Source organism: Asparagus officinalis, chromosome 8 (assembly GCF_001876935.1).
Source record: "Asparagus officinalis chromosome 8, Aspof.V1, whole genome shotgun sequence".
In the NCBI taxonomy this organism is placed as follows: Eukaryota; Viridiplantae; Streptophyta; class Magnoliopsida; order Asparagales; family Asparagaceae; genus Asparagus; species Asparagus officinalis.
Window position 1 is genome coordinate 16,401,885 of NC_033801.1, and position 18,150 is coordinate 16,420,034.

Here is an 18,150-nt window from a genome sequence, read left to right on the forward strand (position 1 = left end):
TCCCTCTATATATATATATATAAAATTTTTTTTAATAATGATCATTAAACACAATTCTACCAAATGCCTTAGCTGTTTTTAAGCATTTATTTATATTTGATTACCAAACTGCTATTTCAGCAACTTATATCAGTTATTTCTATAAACTGTTTTTATAAACAACTTATTATAAACTTTAGCAATACTAGATGGGCTCTAACCCCCTCTAGCATTTTCTCTTTCTTTCTTTTTTTAACGTGATTTCTTTTCGGATGAAATAAGGTGCTAAATTAGATTACAAAAAGTATACGGGGGACATTGATTAAAACATAAGAAAGACAGAGTGGAAATTCGCGCATCCTAACAAAAGAACAGATTATCTCGCAAGATTCATAGACACACTGGCGGTGCTGCTTTTTTTCACCTTTCGGCAACTCTTCATCATCCGATAAATCGAACGCCTCACGCTGAGAAACTTTTTTTACCTGCGGAGCTCAAGAAGATCCAAACCGATCAAACCCTAATAATCAGTAGAAATGGAGAAATCTCTCATTGAAAGGCTCGAAGCCGCTGTTGCGCGCTTGGAATCTCTCCCCCTCGGATCTCAGCCAGCGATCTCGTCGCGAGATCTCTCCGGCGACTCGCCCTCAGATCCGGCGGTGATCGCCTTCGATGAATTAGCGGAGAAATCTCTCGGTAGGGTTTTGTCCGCCGCCGAAAAGATCGGCGGTCAAGTTCTTGAGGCGACCAAGATTCTACAGGAAGCTTTTGCGGCGGAGAGAGATCTGCTCGTCAAGGCCAAACAATGCCAGGTTCGATTACGAATCCGATGATTCTTTTGGACGTAGCGTGATTTTTGACCATTGGTAGCTCATTTGAGTAGAAGTTTTGGAGTGGAGAACTGAAAACGCGATTCTTTTTTTAGTGTAATATGTTGATTCTTTTGTTCCTTTTTGAGTGCCTTCTGTCAAGTTGTGATCTTTTGAGTCAGACTGCAGGTTTTATGAACAGATGAGGGTTTGTTCTGTTGATGGTGAACTAGACAGAGAATTTGGTGTTGATGTTAGAGTGTAGAACATATGAATGTATTGATTAAATGAGACTACATTGTTAACTGATGCCTTTTTGTATCGGTTTAGCTGTAAATAAGAAATTAAGAAGTTTGGTTGAATGTTTCGAGTTGAGCTTGAAGTGTTTTTTATTTTCTTCTCACGTTAATTAAATAATTTGTCAAACCGAGTGAAAACATAGGTAGTGTTCTCAAATTTTCAACTCGCATGCTTACATAGTATTGTGATCTGTGATTCAGAAACCAGACGTTGCTGGTCTAGCAGAATTTTTGAAGCCGCTTAATGATGTAATCGTCAAAGCAAATTCTTTGACAGAAGGAAGGAGATCCGATGCATTCAATCATTTGAAAGCAGCTGCGGACAGTCTCGTAGCATTGGCATGGGTTGCTTATTTGGGAAAGGATTGTGGTTTGTGAGCTTAATCTTGAATTCTTTTGGTTATTTATCTCTGTCTTTACTGTCACATGTAATGTTTCATCTTACTGAAGTTCTTTACCTTCTATTTTTTCTTCAAGGTATGAGTCTTCCAATTGCGCATGTGGAAGAAAGTTGGCAGATGGCTGAATTCTATAACAACAAGGCAAGTTGTATGCTTATTTCTTATGTACAATGGTTTTGTATTGTTTTATTGCATTGTGGTCATTCTCATCCTAAGATGTTAATTACCTTCAGGACTTTTTGTGACATCAGAAATTGAGAAAACTTCTTCCACTGTAGATGTGGTTCCTTGAAGGGAAGCGTAGATATCAATCATGTTGAATTTGTATAAAATAGACCAGGAACCTAGTCTTTCATCATCCAATGAGCTAGGATATCATTTAGTTGATAATATTACAAGCATATGAGAAGCACAATTTCTTCAGGATAATCTCGTCCTTGTGAAATGAATATCAATCTCAAAATGTTTGCTTCTTTTTTTTTTTATCCGAGGTGTCAATGACTCAACAAACATACCACAAATTTGCGAAATTAGCACTCAGATGTCCTCCAATTCACATATAGCAATCAGCAATTAGATCCTCTAATTTCTGAACTTCATGTTTGGTTCAATAGAGTTTCTAATTATCTGCAGGTCTAGAGCTTGATATCCTTTATCATTAAATAATCTAATGGCATACTTTTCTGGAGGTCTGTGATTCTCTCTTGACTACCAAACTCAACTTCTAGATTTATTTTTTAGGTCTCTAAGATCATTAATGTCAAATTCAATAGGAAAGACCGTGGCCTGGAAAAGCTAGATTTGAACCCAACAGCTAGGTGATGTTTCAATTTCTCGACTTTGGAAGCATCATCAAACAGCACCGATATTACCAATATATACTGTTAAAGCACTAGATGAATTACCTTTCCTCCTGAAGAACAAACGTCATCAACACTAGTCACAGAGAATTACACCTTAACTATTTCATTTAGCCTTGAAAAGCAAGAGGCGACCATTCTGGACTATACAATATCTTCTCTAACTTGCATTTTTACCAACAATGCAGTATTGTTGGTGGCAAGGGCACACAATTTGCTCAAGAAGCTCCTCATTTGAACATTGTAAATAGTAGGATCATCAATAATAGGAGCCATGCAAATGAAACTTTAATTAAAAATCTCTCTTCAATGAGTTTAATTAGACTTCCAATCTTAAACTTAAGACGAGTGATCCATTCTTCAAGGGAAGACTGGTAATGGGAATTGAAGACGTTGGCTTTAGCAAACAGGTAGGTAAAGAGAAAGAACACCGGCAAAGGGCTCAGTTACCATATCAGTGTAGGGTGGCGGCAGAAAGATGCATTTGAAGTGAAAGGCTAAACGCGTAAATTTGGGGCCCGAGTATTCAAATAAACAAAATTTGATTTGATATTCTATATTCATCAAGCTGATTACAAGTCCACTAAAATAGCCATTTCATAAGCTTCAAATGCACGAGAAAAGGGTAGACCTGATCCTAACCTGAAAAAGTCAATCGAATAATAAGTCTAATGAGTAAGAAATCTAACTAATAAACTGTCTCATAAGCCAACATAATTAACGAATATGACCAACCTTTTCTTCTTACTGTTTTTTTGTTCAGATCAGATTGTTACTCTAAAATATTTTCCCCAGTCGTAATATGTATGAATTAGTATTCCTAACAAACTTTTTACTTTATTGATCTTAGCTCATGCATTTTTTAAAGACAGCCGTTGTCAAAGGTAGAAACTAAAATAAAGATTTAAGCAATGCTGAAAGCCTGAAAGGACTCTTTGAACCTGAAAATACCATCTTCATGTGATTGGTTAATCTTATTTTCTTCCTTATAGCTCACTGGATGTTTGAAGCTTAGCCATCTTTTACTTTTAGGTCTTCTAAACCATTGTATAACTGTCCTGGCCTATTAGTGTAATTAGTTTTGTGGTTAGTAATCTGTTTGCAGTCGGAATCATTTATTTGGCCAGTAAGATCAATACATTATTTGATTCATTGCATAAGTCACAACCTCAAAGTCTGGCATTGGACTATATCAAAATCTTTACTGATTCCAAACTGAATGCCTTACAGAGTAGGAAATTAATTGATCTAGACAGGTATATCATTATGAGAAGCAAACATGTGAGCATTCATAGGCTAGGATGAGAACAGGGCCACAGATACAAGTAAGTAAATAAAACAAGAATTAGATCAAAATGAACATAATGTAAGGTAAAGATGATTTCTGTAAAAAGAGTCTGAGCCATCTGTCACTTATTATGACAAGTATATCTTATGAGCACAGGCAAATGAGAGGAGGATCATCGATGAAACCACATGGAGAGGTATTACTGTATTAGATCAAGATTAAATATAATGTATGGTAACAACGCTTACTACAAACATCTTTGCCACTTAATTATCACATTGCTTGTTTCAATTTATTCTTCCTAGTATATGATAACAGCTCATGCTACATTCACATTTTATTAACAGTTTTTATTGGAAAGCATGCATCTCCTAGGTCATAAAAGAAGTAAATAAATTGATACATTTCGCTTATGACTTTTAAGTATTATCTAGCGGTCACATTCTTGACGAATGTTAGTTTTGACAATGGTATTGTGGACATAAGGATTTTGTATGCCGTTGTATCTGAATGTTGGATGATAGTGATTCCTACTGCCCATACGCCCATACTTAATAACTCATGGTGACTGCAAACCCTCCCTTTTTTCCTCCCCCTCCCCCTCCAACAATCGGACTAACATAAAGTTTAAAAAAAATAATAGCTCCATATGAACTTATGCTTTCAGGTTTCAACTAAGGAGTTTTTTTTAAAAAAAGACCCATTTTGCTAAATAATTAGCAAAACCGACCGTTTTGCTAATTATTTAGCAAAACGCTAAAAAGAAGTCAGTTTTAAAAAATTACTTCTTCGAAAGATAGGAGACTATTAGTCCCGTATGTTTAGTGACTAGTAATTGGCCACTAATGCTACGACAGAAAACCCATGGGACTACTAGTCCCGTAGGTTTGTTGAGTACTCGACAAAACGTACGGGAGTAGCAGTCCTGTATGTTAAGCAATAACTCCCTCGAGCTCGCCCAACAAATCCACAAAACATGCACAAACCTCTTTTGCTGGGCAGACACAAAACCTGCACAAAACATGCACATGTCTCTTTTACTTCATATACATTATTTTTTGACCAAAATTTACGCAAAAATATAGCATCCACTTCGTATACATTGATATACAATATAATATTTATAAAAGTTATAAACTTTAAGAAATAAACATTGGATAAGAACACATTTAATCAATTCACAACATCACAACACGATAGATACGTCATATACATATCAATACGACAAAATACTCTAAACAAATCCAAATGTATCAAGTTTATCCATACGACAAAAATATATTCTAAGTAGAAAAGCTAATAAACTATCACATGCAACCTAAAAGTCCGCCTCTTCCCCGTTGTCTCCCTCTTCGTATTCGCTCAGATCGTCGGCGGCCTCCTTCGACTTGAGCTTGTATGTGCCCGCTCTCTGGTTGTGTATGAGGCTGTGACGGACCATCTTGTTGTGACGGACCAGTTTCATTGTTGTGACGGACCAGTTTCATTGTTGTGCGTGCAAGATCTACCATGTCTTCATCGGCGTGCATATACCCTCTCATGCGCCATCTGCTCGCAACCTTCATGCCGACCCTCATGAGTTTGATAAAGAGCTCTACGAACCCTCCTCACTATCCGATGCAATACCGATACATGTACTGAATCTTCTCTGGCGGTAGCTATGCCCTCATTTACAATCTCCTCTATCTCATCCATATCGTCTATCTACAATTACATAAAAAGATATAATTATATATAAGCAACCAAAATTTAACAAGAGATTGAAAAAACTATTTTAATTTGCGTAATTGACTTACCTATTCTCTCTTATCTACACCTCTTGGTACATATCTTTCTTGTTGGGAGCGTATCTCGATTTCGTCAACTGGAGTGTAGGCTGTCTAAAAATCACAATAGATAGCTGATCCCCATCAAACACCGATGATGGAAGTTACAAATCACAATAGATAGCTGATCCCCATCAAACACCGATGATGGAAGTTACAATCTGACGACTTCCAGAATGCTACAATTTGAAGACTTTCACGTAGATCGCTGAAGGTTACAATCTGACGACTTTCACGACAACCGATGAGAGCTCTAGTTTAACAGCCTTCACCATTAACATCGAGAGTTACAATCTGACGACTTTTGCATATCAAAGAGCTAAAGTAAAGATTACAAAATGACGATCTTTGCAACGCTTCGACAGAAAGAGACTACAAATCAATGGTCTCTTCAAATCAAGACGTGGAAGTCCTCCCCGCGTACCAGCATCAAGATGCGCCGCGTTCATAGCCACGAACGCAGCTCAAATGCAGCTCCAAAAGTTGCAAACGCAGCTTAAATTGCCACTGGACACAGCTCTATTCGCTACCCGACGCAGCTCAACATCGCTGCCCGACGCAGCTCAACATCGCTGTCCGACGCAGCTCAACATCGCTGCACAACGCAGCTCTATTCGCTGCCCGACGCTGCTCAACGCAGCTCCAAGCGCTGCCCAACGCAGCTTTATACCGCTGCCAAACGCAGCTTTCATCCGCTGCAAACGCAGCTTCCAATCACTGCGTTCAAGCTTCCAGACACTGCGTTTGGACACAGAATTCATGCCAGAATGCAGGATCTGCGTTTGACTCGTTCAAACACGAGTTGAACGGTTTCAAAACCGTTTCCCACGATCTGAGGGGATCACAACTCCACTCAGGAGTGATTTAAGGGGCGGTTACATCCCATTAGCCCCACTTAGGAGCGAATTAAGGAGGTGGTTACACCCCTTAATCCCCTATAAATAACTAAAAAATCAACTTAGTTCGGGGCTGGATCTTTCGGGTCGGGCGGTTGGAACTTCTTGGCAGCGAAAAGAGGATCCTTCATCCTTCGGTTGGAGCTTTGGAGATCGGCAACAAGATCTTCTTCATCCTTGGCTTATAACCGACTTTCGGTTAAATCAACTCTTTCATAGAGTTTTAAACTCGTTCAGAGTTCTCCACAACGTCAAATCGTGAGAAGAAGACCACGTTCCAGTGAAACAAGACATCGGATCGTCAACGAGAAGCAAACTCGACGCGAGCATTCGAGGGAGGCATCTCATCGCCACCGTGAAGAACCCAAAATTAAACAAATGGGAGAATCAAATTCATTCTCTTCTCTTTTGTAATCAGGAAATCCAATTGTAACTGAGATTAAAGGAATACAAATCAATTTTCCTTCATTTCTTTTTACTGCAAATTTTCCACAAACATGGAGGCGTGGTTTGAGTGATTATCCACCTAGTCTGGTAATCCCCCAATACCATCTAATATAATCGACTTCCTCCATCGGAGGATAAAGCTGATCGACAATGCTCCCATGCCGCTCATTCCATCTAGCGATGTACGAATGATGCACAAGTGGCCAATCAATCTGATGCCCATCCATAAACGCTTTTTTTCTCTATTTTTTCACAAACTATCTAAGCACGCGATCCAGCACGTGTATCTCCACAATTTCAAAACAAATGAGAAGAACTCTGGCTCTCCATATACCGTGTCCCTCCATGCAAATTAGTAGTAGACTAGGTAGGTAAAGTGCATATGGCTGCCACTTGAACTACAAAAAATTCAATATATTAATAACTCTTTGAAATATATCGGTAGCTTTAAAAAACTTAAATTCAAATTTGATACCTGATAAATTTTCATCCGGTCGAGCTCTTTTCTGTGAAAATCTAACTGTCTTGTCGGGCATCATCATATGCTTTAGTGACGTTTTATCTGCATGTATGATATAAGGTAGGTTCTAGTTTCAAATTTAAAATTTAAAATTAATTTTTCATTAATTAAATCCCAAATTTTTTACCTGCAGCCTAGTGGAATTTGTCCATCTAAATCTTGCATCTCGCATAATCTTTATTCTCGAAACCAATCTCTCTCATGCCCAAACTTGTAACGATATCAAACATCCCTTGAGCTCTTTGTTTTGCATAAAAGTAACCTTCGATATTTCTTTATTTATGTATGCTAAAACAGCACTACTCCATGATAATGTCCTGCACCTGTCGAAGTCCTAGAGAAGCAGTAACCACCTATCACATGGCAAATGTGTTTAGTCATATTTTATAACGATAATGAGCAAAAATCTAGCAAAAAAGATCAAGATAGTGCATTGTAACAATAACAAGATGTCTTATATCAAATGTACTTTATGTTTACTTGAATTGGGAAAAAGAAACGTCCCGATCATGTGCAAAATATATGCACGAGTATGTTGCTGGATCATGACTTAGGATGCATCTTCTGACAAGGGGTTTGCAAAATTTTTTTTAGCCACTTTAATCTAATATATCCCCAGATAAGAACTTTAGAGATAGTCCTAACAAATTATCACAGACTCAGCGCTATACATGCCTACCAGTCTTCGTAACACAAGGACCATTAATGTGGAGACTAAGGAGGCTAGAGACTAACACTTTCCATCTACGTGTTGGCGAGGCGACTATTACTCTCTAAGTCGTAGCAGTGATCATTGGTCTCGCATTGATGGCCCTTGTGTTACAGAGACTGATAGACATGTGTGGCGTCGAGTCTGTGATGATTTGTTAGGACTATCTCTGGAGTCCTTGCCTGGTGGATATATTAGATTGAAGTGGCTAAAAGAAAATTTCGCAAACCCCTTGCTAGAAGATGCATCCCAAGTCATGATCCGACAACATACTCGTGCATAGATTTTGCACATGATCGGGACGCTTCTTTTTTCCGATTCAAGTAAACATAAAGTACATTTAAGGTAAGACAACTTGTTATTGTTATAATGCACTATCTTAATCGTTTTTGCTAGATTTTTGCTCATTATTGTTATAAAATATAACTAAACGTATTTGTCATGTGATAGGTGGTTACCGTTTCTCCAGGACTTCGACAGGTGCAGGCCATTATCATGGGGTAATGTTGTTTTAGCATACCTATATAGGGAAATGTCGAAGGTTGCTTTTATGCAAAATAAAAAACTTAAAGTCATGTTTGACATTGTTACAAGTTTGGGCATGAGAAAGATTGGTTTCGAGACCAAGATTATGCGAGACGCGAGATTTAGATGGACAGATTTCACTAGGTTGCAGGTAAAATTTTTTGGATTTAATTAATGAAAATTAAAATTTAAATTTGGAACTAGAACCTACCTTATATCATACATGTAGATGGAACGTTAGTAAAGCATACGATGAGACCTGGCAAGACAGTTTGATTTTTACAGAGGAGAGCTCGACCGGATGAAAATTTATCAGGTATCGAATTTGAATTTAAGTTATTTAAAGCTACTGATATATTTCAAAGAGTTATTAATATATGGAATATTTTGTAGTTCGAGTGGTAGCCATACGCACTTTACCTACATCGTCTACCACTGATTTGTATGGAGGGATACGAAATATGGTGAGTCAGAGTTCCTCTCATTTGTTTTGAAAATATGGAGATGCACATGCCAGATCGCGTACTTAGACAGTTTGGTTTCCCACAACACGCTCCACAATATGTCGAAAAAATAGAGAGAGGGACGTTTATGGGTAAGCATCAGATTAACTGACCACTTGTGCATCATCCGTACATTGCTAGATGGAATGATCGGCAGTGGAGCATTGTCGAGAAGCTTTATCCTCCGATGGAGGAAGTCGATTATATTAGATGGTATTGGGGGATTACCAGATGGTGGATAATCACTCAAACCACGTCTTCAGTCGACGAAATCGAGATACGCTCCCAACAAGAAAGATATGTACCAAAAGGTGTAGATAAGACAAAATGGGTAAGTAAATTGCGCAAATTAAAATAGTTTTTTCAATCTCTTGTTAGATTTTGGCTGCTTATATATAATTATATCTTTTTATGTAATTGTAGATAGACGCTATGGATGAGATAGAGGGGGTTGTAAATAAGGCATAGCTACCGTCAAAGAAGATTCAGTACATGTATCGGTATTGCATCGGATAGTGAAGAGGGTTCATAGAGCTCTTTATCAAACTCATGAGGATCGGCATGAAGGTCGCAAGCAGATGGCGCATGAGAGGGTATATGCACGCCGATGAAGACATGGTAGATCTTGCATGCACAACAATAAAGCTGGTTCGTCATAGCCCCACACACAGCCGGAGAGCGAGCACATACAAGCTCAGGTTGAAAGAGACCACCGACGATCTGAGCGGGTACGAAGAGGGAGACAACGGGGAAGGGGAGGACTTTTAGGTTGCATGTGATAGTTTATTAGTTTTTTTTACTTAGACTATGTTTTGTCGTATGGATAGACTTGATACATTTGGATTTGTTTAGAGTATTTTGTCGTATTAATATGTATATGACATATCTATTGTGTTGCGAATTGATTAAATGTGTTATTATCCAGTTTTTATTTCTTAAAGTTTATAACTTTTATAAATATTATACTGTATATCAATGTATACGAAGTGGATGCTATATTTTTGAGCAAAATTTGGTCAAAAAACAATGTATATGAAGCAAAAGAGGCCTTTGTAGGTTTTGTGTCTGCCCAGTAAATCCACGGGACTACTAGTCCCATGGATTTGCTGGGCGAGCTCAAGGGAGTTTTTGTTTAACGTACGGGACTACTACTCCCGTACGTTTTGTCGAGTGCTCAACAAACCCACGGGACTAGTAGTCCCGTGGGTTTTCTAGCTTAGGATTAGTGGCCAATTACTAGCCACTAAACATACGGGACTAATAGTTCCGTATGTTTCGAAAAAGTAATTTTTCAAAACCGACATCTTTTTGGCCTGTTGGGCTAAATAATTAGCAAAACGGTCGGTTTTGCTAATTATTTAGTAAAAATGGTCTTTTTTAAAAAAACTCCTTTCAACTAATATGCTAATGTCTCTGCAACACAAACTTTATGGGCGGGATATATGTAGTTCCAATGTTTGTAGGACAAATTTAATTCAGATAGTACGAAAGCTTTGATCAACTGCTATTGTTCCTTCTGCGTATGTATGTCTTATTTCTTAACTTCTAAGTATATATGTCTTATTTCTTAACTTCTAAGTGAGATCAACAAGTTCTTGAGTTGTGAAATTATGGGCTCATTGAAATGATTTTGAAACTCCATCCTTTTTCCTTTTGTTCTGTCTTTTTTGTTGTTGTGTTTTTTGGCTAAATCCAAAGTTTTGTGTCATTCCATGTAAATCTTGATTACCTGTTTCTGAGATATACAGCAAGGTCCACTAAAGAGAAAACCCTAGTCTTAGAAAGGGTGAATTTCACAACCCACCCCCGCCCCTTAAAAAAAAAACGCGCACACACGCGCATACACATACCCGAAAAGAACTCTGGGGGTGTTGCACATAACCCTCCTAAACTTTGTTTATCTCACATAACCCCTCCTAAACTATTGAGTGTCTCGCAAAACCCCTCTGAATTTTACCTTATCTCACCTAACCCGATTGCAAATAAATACAATGTCCTTGAGTGAAAAAAATTCAAAACTTTGTCACCTGTCATTTACAAGCAATATATCCCCCCTCCCCTAAATTTTGAGATTCTTTATCTCAATTAAATTGTAGTTATTTGCAAATTATGTTGAGGGGGTCCAATGAGAAAGTTCACGGGGTTATGTGAGATAAACAAAGTTCACGGGGGTTATGTGCAACACCCTCTTTCAGAATTTGCGAATTTAACCCTCTTTTCAAAGTTTGATCTTTAACCACAACAATAATGTTTACCTTTCAAAATTCAGGTTCTTGTTGGGTATAGAAATACAGATCCGAACCACGTCGAGTGGGCCAAAGCTTTAAAAGATCTTTATTTTCCTGGTTTACGAGACTACGTTAAGGCTTTTTACCCTTTGGGGCTTGTATGGGGTCCAGCTGGGGGCAAGGTTTCTTCTGCTCAGGCTGCTGCTGCTTCTTCCTCCACTAAAGCTCCCACTGGAGGAGGTCCTGTACCTCCACCTCCTCCACCTTCTAATCTTTTCAGCTCTGAAACCGTGTCATCACGGCCTAAACAAGGCATGTCTGCTGTTTTTCAAGAGATCAGCTCCAAGCCCGTCACTGCAGGTATGCATTCTGGTTCTTCCAGTGTCGTGCTGAAACTTTTATTTTCATAGTTTTTTAATGGCAATTTACTGCAGGTATGCATTCTGGTTCTTCCAGTGTTGTGCTGAAACTTTTATTTTCATAGTTTTTTTATGGCAATTTTCTTAGATATAAATATTCTTATTAATAGGGTTGAAGAAAGTAACTGATGACATGAAGACAAAAAACAGAACGAATAGAACTGGTGTTGTCAATGCAGCAGAAAAGGAATCTCGCACCAGTTCCTTCTCCTTTTCCAAAACAGGGCCCCCCAAATTGGAACTTCAAATGGGTCGCAAGTGAGAATGTTTAATTGTTCTTTTATAAAGATGGTTCTCCTGTCATTACCCAGAAGAAGCAAAATAATAATAATAATAATAAATCTTGATTTACTTGTTTTTTTCCATGTGTTGGAAAGATTTCTAATTTGATGGGACTGGATGTGCTTGTGTACATGCTTATCTGTGGATACATCTTTTGCAGATGGGCGGTTGAAAATCAGATTGGAAAGAAGAACCTGATTATTGATGAGTGTGACTCAAGGCAATCTGTATATGTATTTGGGTGTAAAGATTCTGTTTTACAAATCAAAGGTAGTCTTAAATTTTTTTTAAAACTTGTATATATTTTGACTGAAAAGAATTTCGTTGCCAAACTTTATTTTAATTTATGGTTCATGATTTTCAGGAAAAGTAAACAACATAACCCTTGATAAGTGCACAAAGATGGGACTTGTGTTCTTGGTGAGTATGTAAAATAGTTACCTTCTTTGAAATGTACGAGTGGAATTTGGGTACACTATGTTAATACTTCTTTCTTTTGTTGACAAAGGATGTTGTAGCTGCCTGTGAGATTGTGAACTGCAATGGTGTGGAGGTACAATGCCAGGTAATTTCATGCTTAGAGTTAAATATCAACAGTTCACCAATGAGTATAATTCCTTACCTCATTAAGTGTGTGCTTTTTTTATGTACTTTGATCTAGTCATGACCACTTCTGATGATTGTTTCTGTTTGGAGATTTTGTATGTATCTGAATACTTTGAAGATCTTTATTAAAACCTTTTGAATGAAATCGTTTGTTCAGGGGTGACAGGGCTGGGGTAGGGCTGGGGATGGGGGTTGTCTTCACTCTTCATTTAACTGTTTACTGCCAGAAAAGTATGCTCTTTATTCTACAGATTTTTCATGCTTTAATAGTGCTGAAGAATGTTCTATTACACCATAAGAGACTGTAGTTAAACATGGTATATTCTAGGTCTATTTCATCCATTTCTGGTTTAAGTTTTTTTTCTACTGTAGGATAGCTTGATGTGTGTTTTCAGGATTTATTTTAATACTGCTCTTAGTTGAAAGGCAGCATGTCAGTGGCTGATAAAAAGTGCAAGTCTGCCACCTTTCTTGAGGCTCCAGTCAGTTATTAACTATGATTTCTCATTCAAGAGCTTGAATTGGAGCCTCCTAATAAATGCATAAAAATGTCAAGTTCTAGGGCAGTAGTCTTAACATGGGAGGCATGGGAGTCATATATATGATTTTAGTGTCACTATATGGGTGTAGAATCATGGAAATGGTGAAAACTGTGATCCTATGATTTTAGAGGCTAAAATCACTGCAATGCAAATAACAAGTTGCGTATGTTGGTTTCTGTCTATTCAGCATGCTATAATAAAAAATGGTATTTTAGCTGTTCTATGATAAATAATATATCTTTCAAATTTGAGCTGGTAAATTATCCGTAAGTCAATGGTATACAAATTGTATTTGTCCTCGCCCGTAACAGTAAGTTATTCTCATTGGAGGCATGGGAATGTTATCGGTGCTTATAAGGGCCACCCTATCGGTGCGGAACCATGGAAATGGTGAAAACTGTGATCCGATGATTTTAGAGGCTAAAATCAATATGATGCAAACAAATGGTTGTGGATTTTGGTTGTTTTCAGCATAGTATGATCAAGGGATGGCCTTTTAGCTCTGATGAATGATAATCTTATAAATTTGAATTATCTTGCTTACAAGTCAATCATCTTCTGGAATCTAGATAAATAGTTAGGAAAGAGATCTTCATGCGTTATATGTGTGGTCTATGTTAAACAAAATGGTTTGCACTGAACTCAGGCAGTTGATTGTCAAAATCCAGTTTCCAAGAGTTCAGTTCCGTTTCAGTACATCTCCGCTTTTTATGCGTAAGTAAGACTCTTTCAAGATATCATTCGCTGGTTACATCATTGCTTGCTTTTGTGCAGGGTTCAGCACCCACAATATCAATTGACAACACAGCTGGATGCCAGCTATATCTAAGCAAAGATTCATTGCAGGCTTCTATAACAACCGCTAAATCAAGTGAAATAAATGTGCTAGTCCCTGGTGCAGAAGCTGACAGTGACTGGGTAAGCATCCCCATTTTTCCATGTATTGGTGATTTGTTCCAGGACTTCTTATACAGACTATAGATTTTGAGCCTGTTAGATTCATCTTCAACCACACCTTATATGAATCACAACTTTCTACACTTACTAAGAAAATGGGCCATGTACACTTATAACTTGTGTTTATTTGTGGACACTTGTAGCTTGTGTTGTATGTCTGTGATGTGTGTGTGTGTGTGTCTGAGGTGTGCATGTAAGGGATGAATAGGTTTATTTTTAACCTCAAATTTTTATATATAAAAGTTGTGCAGTCTTTCAGAAGGATGCGTATGCTGACTCTTCTTATCTCGCTATTATTTTTTATACTGAACAAAGGCTGTAGTCTGGACATGAAGCTAGGACTTCCCACAGACTTCAAAAACTGGGCTAGGACTGAGAGGCTTATGCTTACTCTTATTCTTAATTTAACCGGATTAATATATAGACATACAATTATACATGTACTGGTTAGGGACCGGTATTTTTAACAATGCTCGAGGTAGGCAACTCTGACTTGTTCATTCCTAGTTTGACCTTACTGTTCCAAAACCCATTCAGCTGCGTTTATCTAGGAGCTGAATAGTTTATCTGCGACAATTTTTCCATTTTTTACATCGACAGAAGGCTTGTACAGAACACTTTGTGATATATTGTGAACTGCTCACAGGCCTTACCTTTGCTTACAGACTTATAAAAGGGACTTGTATGCGTTTAAATCAAATCAAACAAATATTCAGTAGTGATTGGCATGTTGCTTAGAACTTTACGTTAAGCCTTTTCTTTGAATATTCTGCAGGCAGAGCATGCATTACCCCAGCAGTTTGTGCACGCTTTCAAGGATGGTATCTTTGTAACATCACCCGTCTCTCACTCTGGCGGGTAATAAAGCTCTTTTTCAACCTTTACCCGTCTCTTGTTATACTATTACTCGGAGATGAGGCTTGTGTTGTATTATTGTGTTTGTAAGTCTTTAGATCCATCGAGTTGTTTCTGATAGAATGGTGTGTTGCCTATCAGTGATTTTTTTCTTCGTTCATTCAATGGGACAATCTGTTTGATATGTATTTTATCGGTGTGATTGGTTTCGTGTAAGGAGATAAGTTTTTCGTGTTCATTACTTATGTATATCAAAGATCAAACTTGATGTATGAAAGATTGTTGTTTTGAATTATGGCGTCTATGCAAAGAGATCTACCAGTGGGTCTAATTGAGCTTTCATCCAGATTGGCCTCTCAATCCTCTAGGCTTTGTGGTTTCTGATTGCTTGAGTGATGGACAATTTGCTTCTGCAATAAAACCAGTTCTCATATAAACCATCCAGTTCCTTTAGTTTCTTGTTGGTGGGATGATTAGGTAGGTAGCCAGCGATATGGCGTTTTCTTGGTGATGTGGAATGCTAAAAACTTGAGCTCTTTTCTGAATCTCTTTATGCAACCAAATCACATATTTAATTGTGTATAATGCCTGTGTAGCTTTCAGATGATTATGGGTACGATTAAGTTGTGTGGGTCCAATAATTAGATTTAGGTCAGTTTCATGGTGCGCGCAACATAAATATCTAAAGCCATCCTAATGCAGCACAGCTAATACTTTTTTGCTTGATAATAAAGGATTTAAAGAAGCTTCTAACAATTTGAAAGAGGCCATCGGGGGTGCTGAGAACTGAACCTCTCTTTCTTTTGTTTTACACATAAGAAGAAATGATGAAAGACTTTGAGAGACAAATTTTCAAAACCGACCCATTTAGACTTTTATTCCCAAAAAGCGATCTCATTCAAACAAAATTGCAAAAACCGGTCTGGTTTCAGCCTCAGCGCTGAAACCAGGTTGGTTTTTGAAAATTTTTTTCGAAACTCCCGTGAAGTTTAGTAGATCTGCTAAACTTCAGGGCCGAGGCTGAAACCAGATCGGTTTTTACAATTTTGTTTGAATGAGGTCGTTTTTTAGGGTTAAGTTCACAAATGGGTCGGTTTTGAAAATTTGTCCCGACTTTGAGAGGTCGAAGTCATTAGAGAGGACAAAGGGGGTATTAGACGTGACGGGCTTGAAAGAGCTGGGGATTTGATGCTGCCGCCTATAAAAATTCTGCTTTAGGGAATTTCGAACAGCACATAGAGCTTCTACGAGCTGTTAAATTCGAGACTAACCCGAGTATTCTTAACTAGAAAATGCTAACCAGACTATAAAAATTTGTACTACCCATGTATTACAACATGAAATATGGGATCCATTGAAACGCACGATTTCTCATTTCCTTTAAACTTTCCGTGTATTGTAGTGAAATGATAATATAAATTTTCAATCATTTATCGATTATGAATTTATACATTAGGATATAAATTTAAGAATTCAGATTAACAAATCAGTCAGGGGTTGGATTTGAACCTATTTTACTTCATTGCCACCCAATGAAAAGCAAACATACCTTTCTCGGGGAAATGAAAAAAGGCCAATGGCGTGCAGTATTTAAGAAGAGAATAGCTTAGTGGTTAAGGTTGCGAAGACACCAGTAAAGTTTCCTGAAAAATAAAGGATGATAATAGAGAGAGAGAAGCAAACGTTTCCATCAATGAAAAGACTCTGTTTAGTCCCTTCACTTAAAGAGCGCCAAAAAGTTCAAATATAGATTTTTTTTTAAATTTTAAATCACATTCAAATAGACTAATAATACCGAAATTACATCTTGGGCAACAATCTATGCGACCATGTTCGCTCAAAAACATTAGTACACGTTTTGTATCGTAACCCTTCTTTTATGGCGCTTGCTAGGGATCATGTTTCGTATCTACTGCTTTCTCTTCTCTAAAAAGAGATGATATCAAAATATGAAAAACATCGCTTGTTGTTTGGTATGTAAGAATTTTATAACATGAACAAGTTTTATTTGTAAAAGTATTTTACAATTGCAACTTCTCTATTTTATAATTGACTTTTTAAATTTATAACCTTGCAATTATGGCCTACGTGCAAATATGTACAAATCATCATATGCAATTGAAGATGTTTCAGTAGTTATGCGTACGGTTGTACTTGTCACAATTGTAATGAAATGCACATTTTTAATGGTCCAAAATTCGGATGTTTTAAGTTACACGATCGAAATAAAGGTTAAATTGAGCATGGACTCTTTGTATTTTCGTGCCGTGCTATCTATTTGCCTCTTGGGTTTTATATATCGACAGGTAGATCTCAGAAACTCGTCGCCCTCCACACCTCCCTGGAGATGGAGCAAATAGTGGAAAGGAAATGAACAAAGTGCAAGCGAACAACGAATCTATGCGCCACATATCTCAGATGGTCTACACCATTCATAACTATACTAATGGCAGGATTGGAGGGTTTTTTTTTTTTTTTAATATCAAACGAACCTCTCCAGAAGGTAATCTTAATGTGACCGATTCCTCCTCTTTTTTTTCTATCAGTTACTACAGCTATTGTAGCTCTTACTAAATTATCTATCCTTTTATATCAAACGGACCTCTCCAGAAGATAATCTTAATGCGACCGATTCCTCCTCTTTTATTATATCAGTTACTACAGCTCTTGCAGCTCTTACTAAATTATCTATCCTTTTAGCTTAATTATCTATCCTTTCTAAACGTGATTTATACATTACGTGTGACCGAGCCTAAAGACGCATCAGTTATAAAATAGATTCTCTTTTTTTCTTTTTATTTATCAATACGAATCCCATCCCATAAACTGCACAGCAAAACTGTTGGAAATTAGAGAGGAGATGAGGAGATAATATTTTTCTATATAATTCATCAACTAAAAGTGCCTTTATATAGGCTTACAAAACAACTTAATCCCATAAAAATCTAAACTAATTAGCAACAACTCCACTAACAAAATAACAACCTAATAACAAATTTGAATCAGTTATTCAACATTCCCCCTTGATTCAAAATTTCTTGTCATTCCTCTTGAATCTTCATAGAGCACTTCTCTCTACTTTGTGATGCACTTCTCATCTCAAACTTGTTGACGCACATACTCACCAATCATTTCTTAAAGGAACACTTCTCTCAATCTCTCCATGGCGCACATCTCACCATGATTCCTAGAATAAAAT

General features: G+C 37.4%; 1 protein-coding gene and 1 long non-coding RNA gene across 4 annotated transcripts; both read left to right on the plus strand.

Annotated features, from left to right (window-relative positions):
- Nucleotides 349-15,246, plus strand: LOC109851262 (cyclase-associated protein 1-like). Its single transcript, XM_020421316.1, has 10 exons — nucleotides 349-791; nucleotides 1,289-1,457; nucleotides 1,565-1,629; nucleotides 11,332-11,650; nucleotides 11,820-11,967; nucleotides 12,152-12,261; nucleotides 12,356-12,411; nucleotides 12,500-12,556; nucleotides 13,914-14,057; nucleotides 14,872-15,246. The coding sequence occupies exons 1-10, from the start codon at nucleotides 516-518 to the stop codon at nucleotides 14,956-14,958; spliced, it is 1,431 nt and encodes a 476-aa protein (XP_020276905.1). The 5' UTR covers nucleotides 349-515; the 3' UTR covers nucleotides 14,959-15,246.
- On the plus strand, nucleotides 6,868-10,163 carry LOC109851264. Of its 3 annotated transcripts, none has more exons than XR_002249742.1 (4): nucleotides 6,868-8,710; nucleotides 8,789-8,875; nucleotides 8,953-9,393; nucleotides 9,486-10,163. It is a non-coding gene; the product is annotated as an uncharacterized LOC109851264 (long non-coding RNA). The 3 variants fall into 3 exon arrangements; XR_002249743.1 differs by having other exon boundaries at nucleotides 6,868-8,875; nucleotides 8,953-9,023; nucleotides 9,204-9,393; nucleotides 9,486-10,160; XR_002249741.1 differs by having other exon boundaries at nucleotides 6,868-8,875; nucleotides 9,486-10,162.

Bases quoted from the DNA above. Each gene is read 5' to 3' on its own strand.
- LOC109851262 (XM_020421316.1), top strand. From the start codon at position 516: ATGGAGAAATCTCTCATTGAAAGGCTCGAAGCCGCTGTTGCGCGCTTG. The intron at 792-1,288 runs GTTCGATTACGA...TCTGTGATTCAG, and splicing joins TCAAGGCCAAACAATGCCAG to AAACCAGACGTTGCTGGTCT. The intron at 12,412-12,499 runs GTGAGTATGTAA...TTGTTGACAAAG, and splicing joins AGATGGGACTTGTGTTCTTG to GATGTTGTAGCTGCCTGTGA.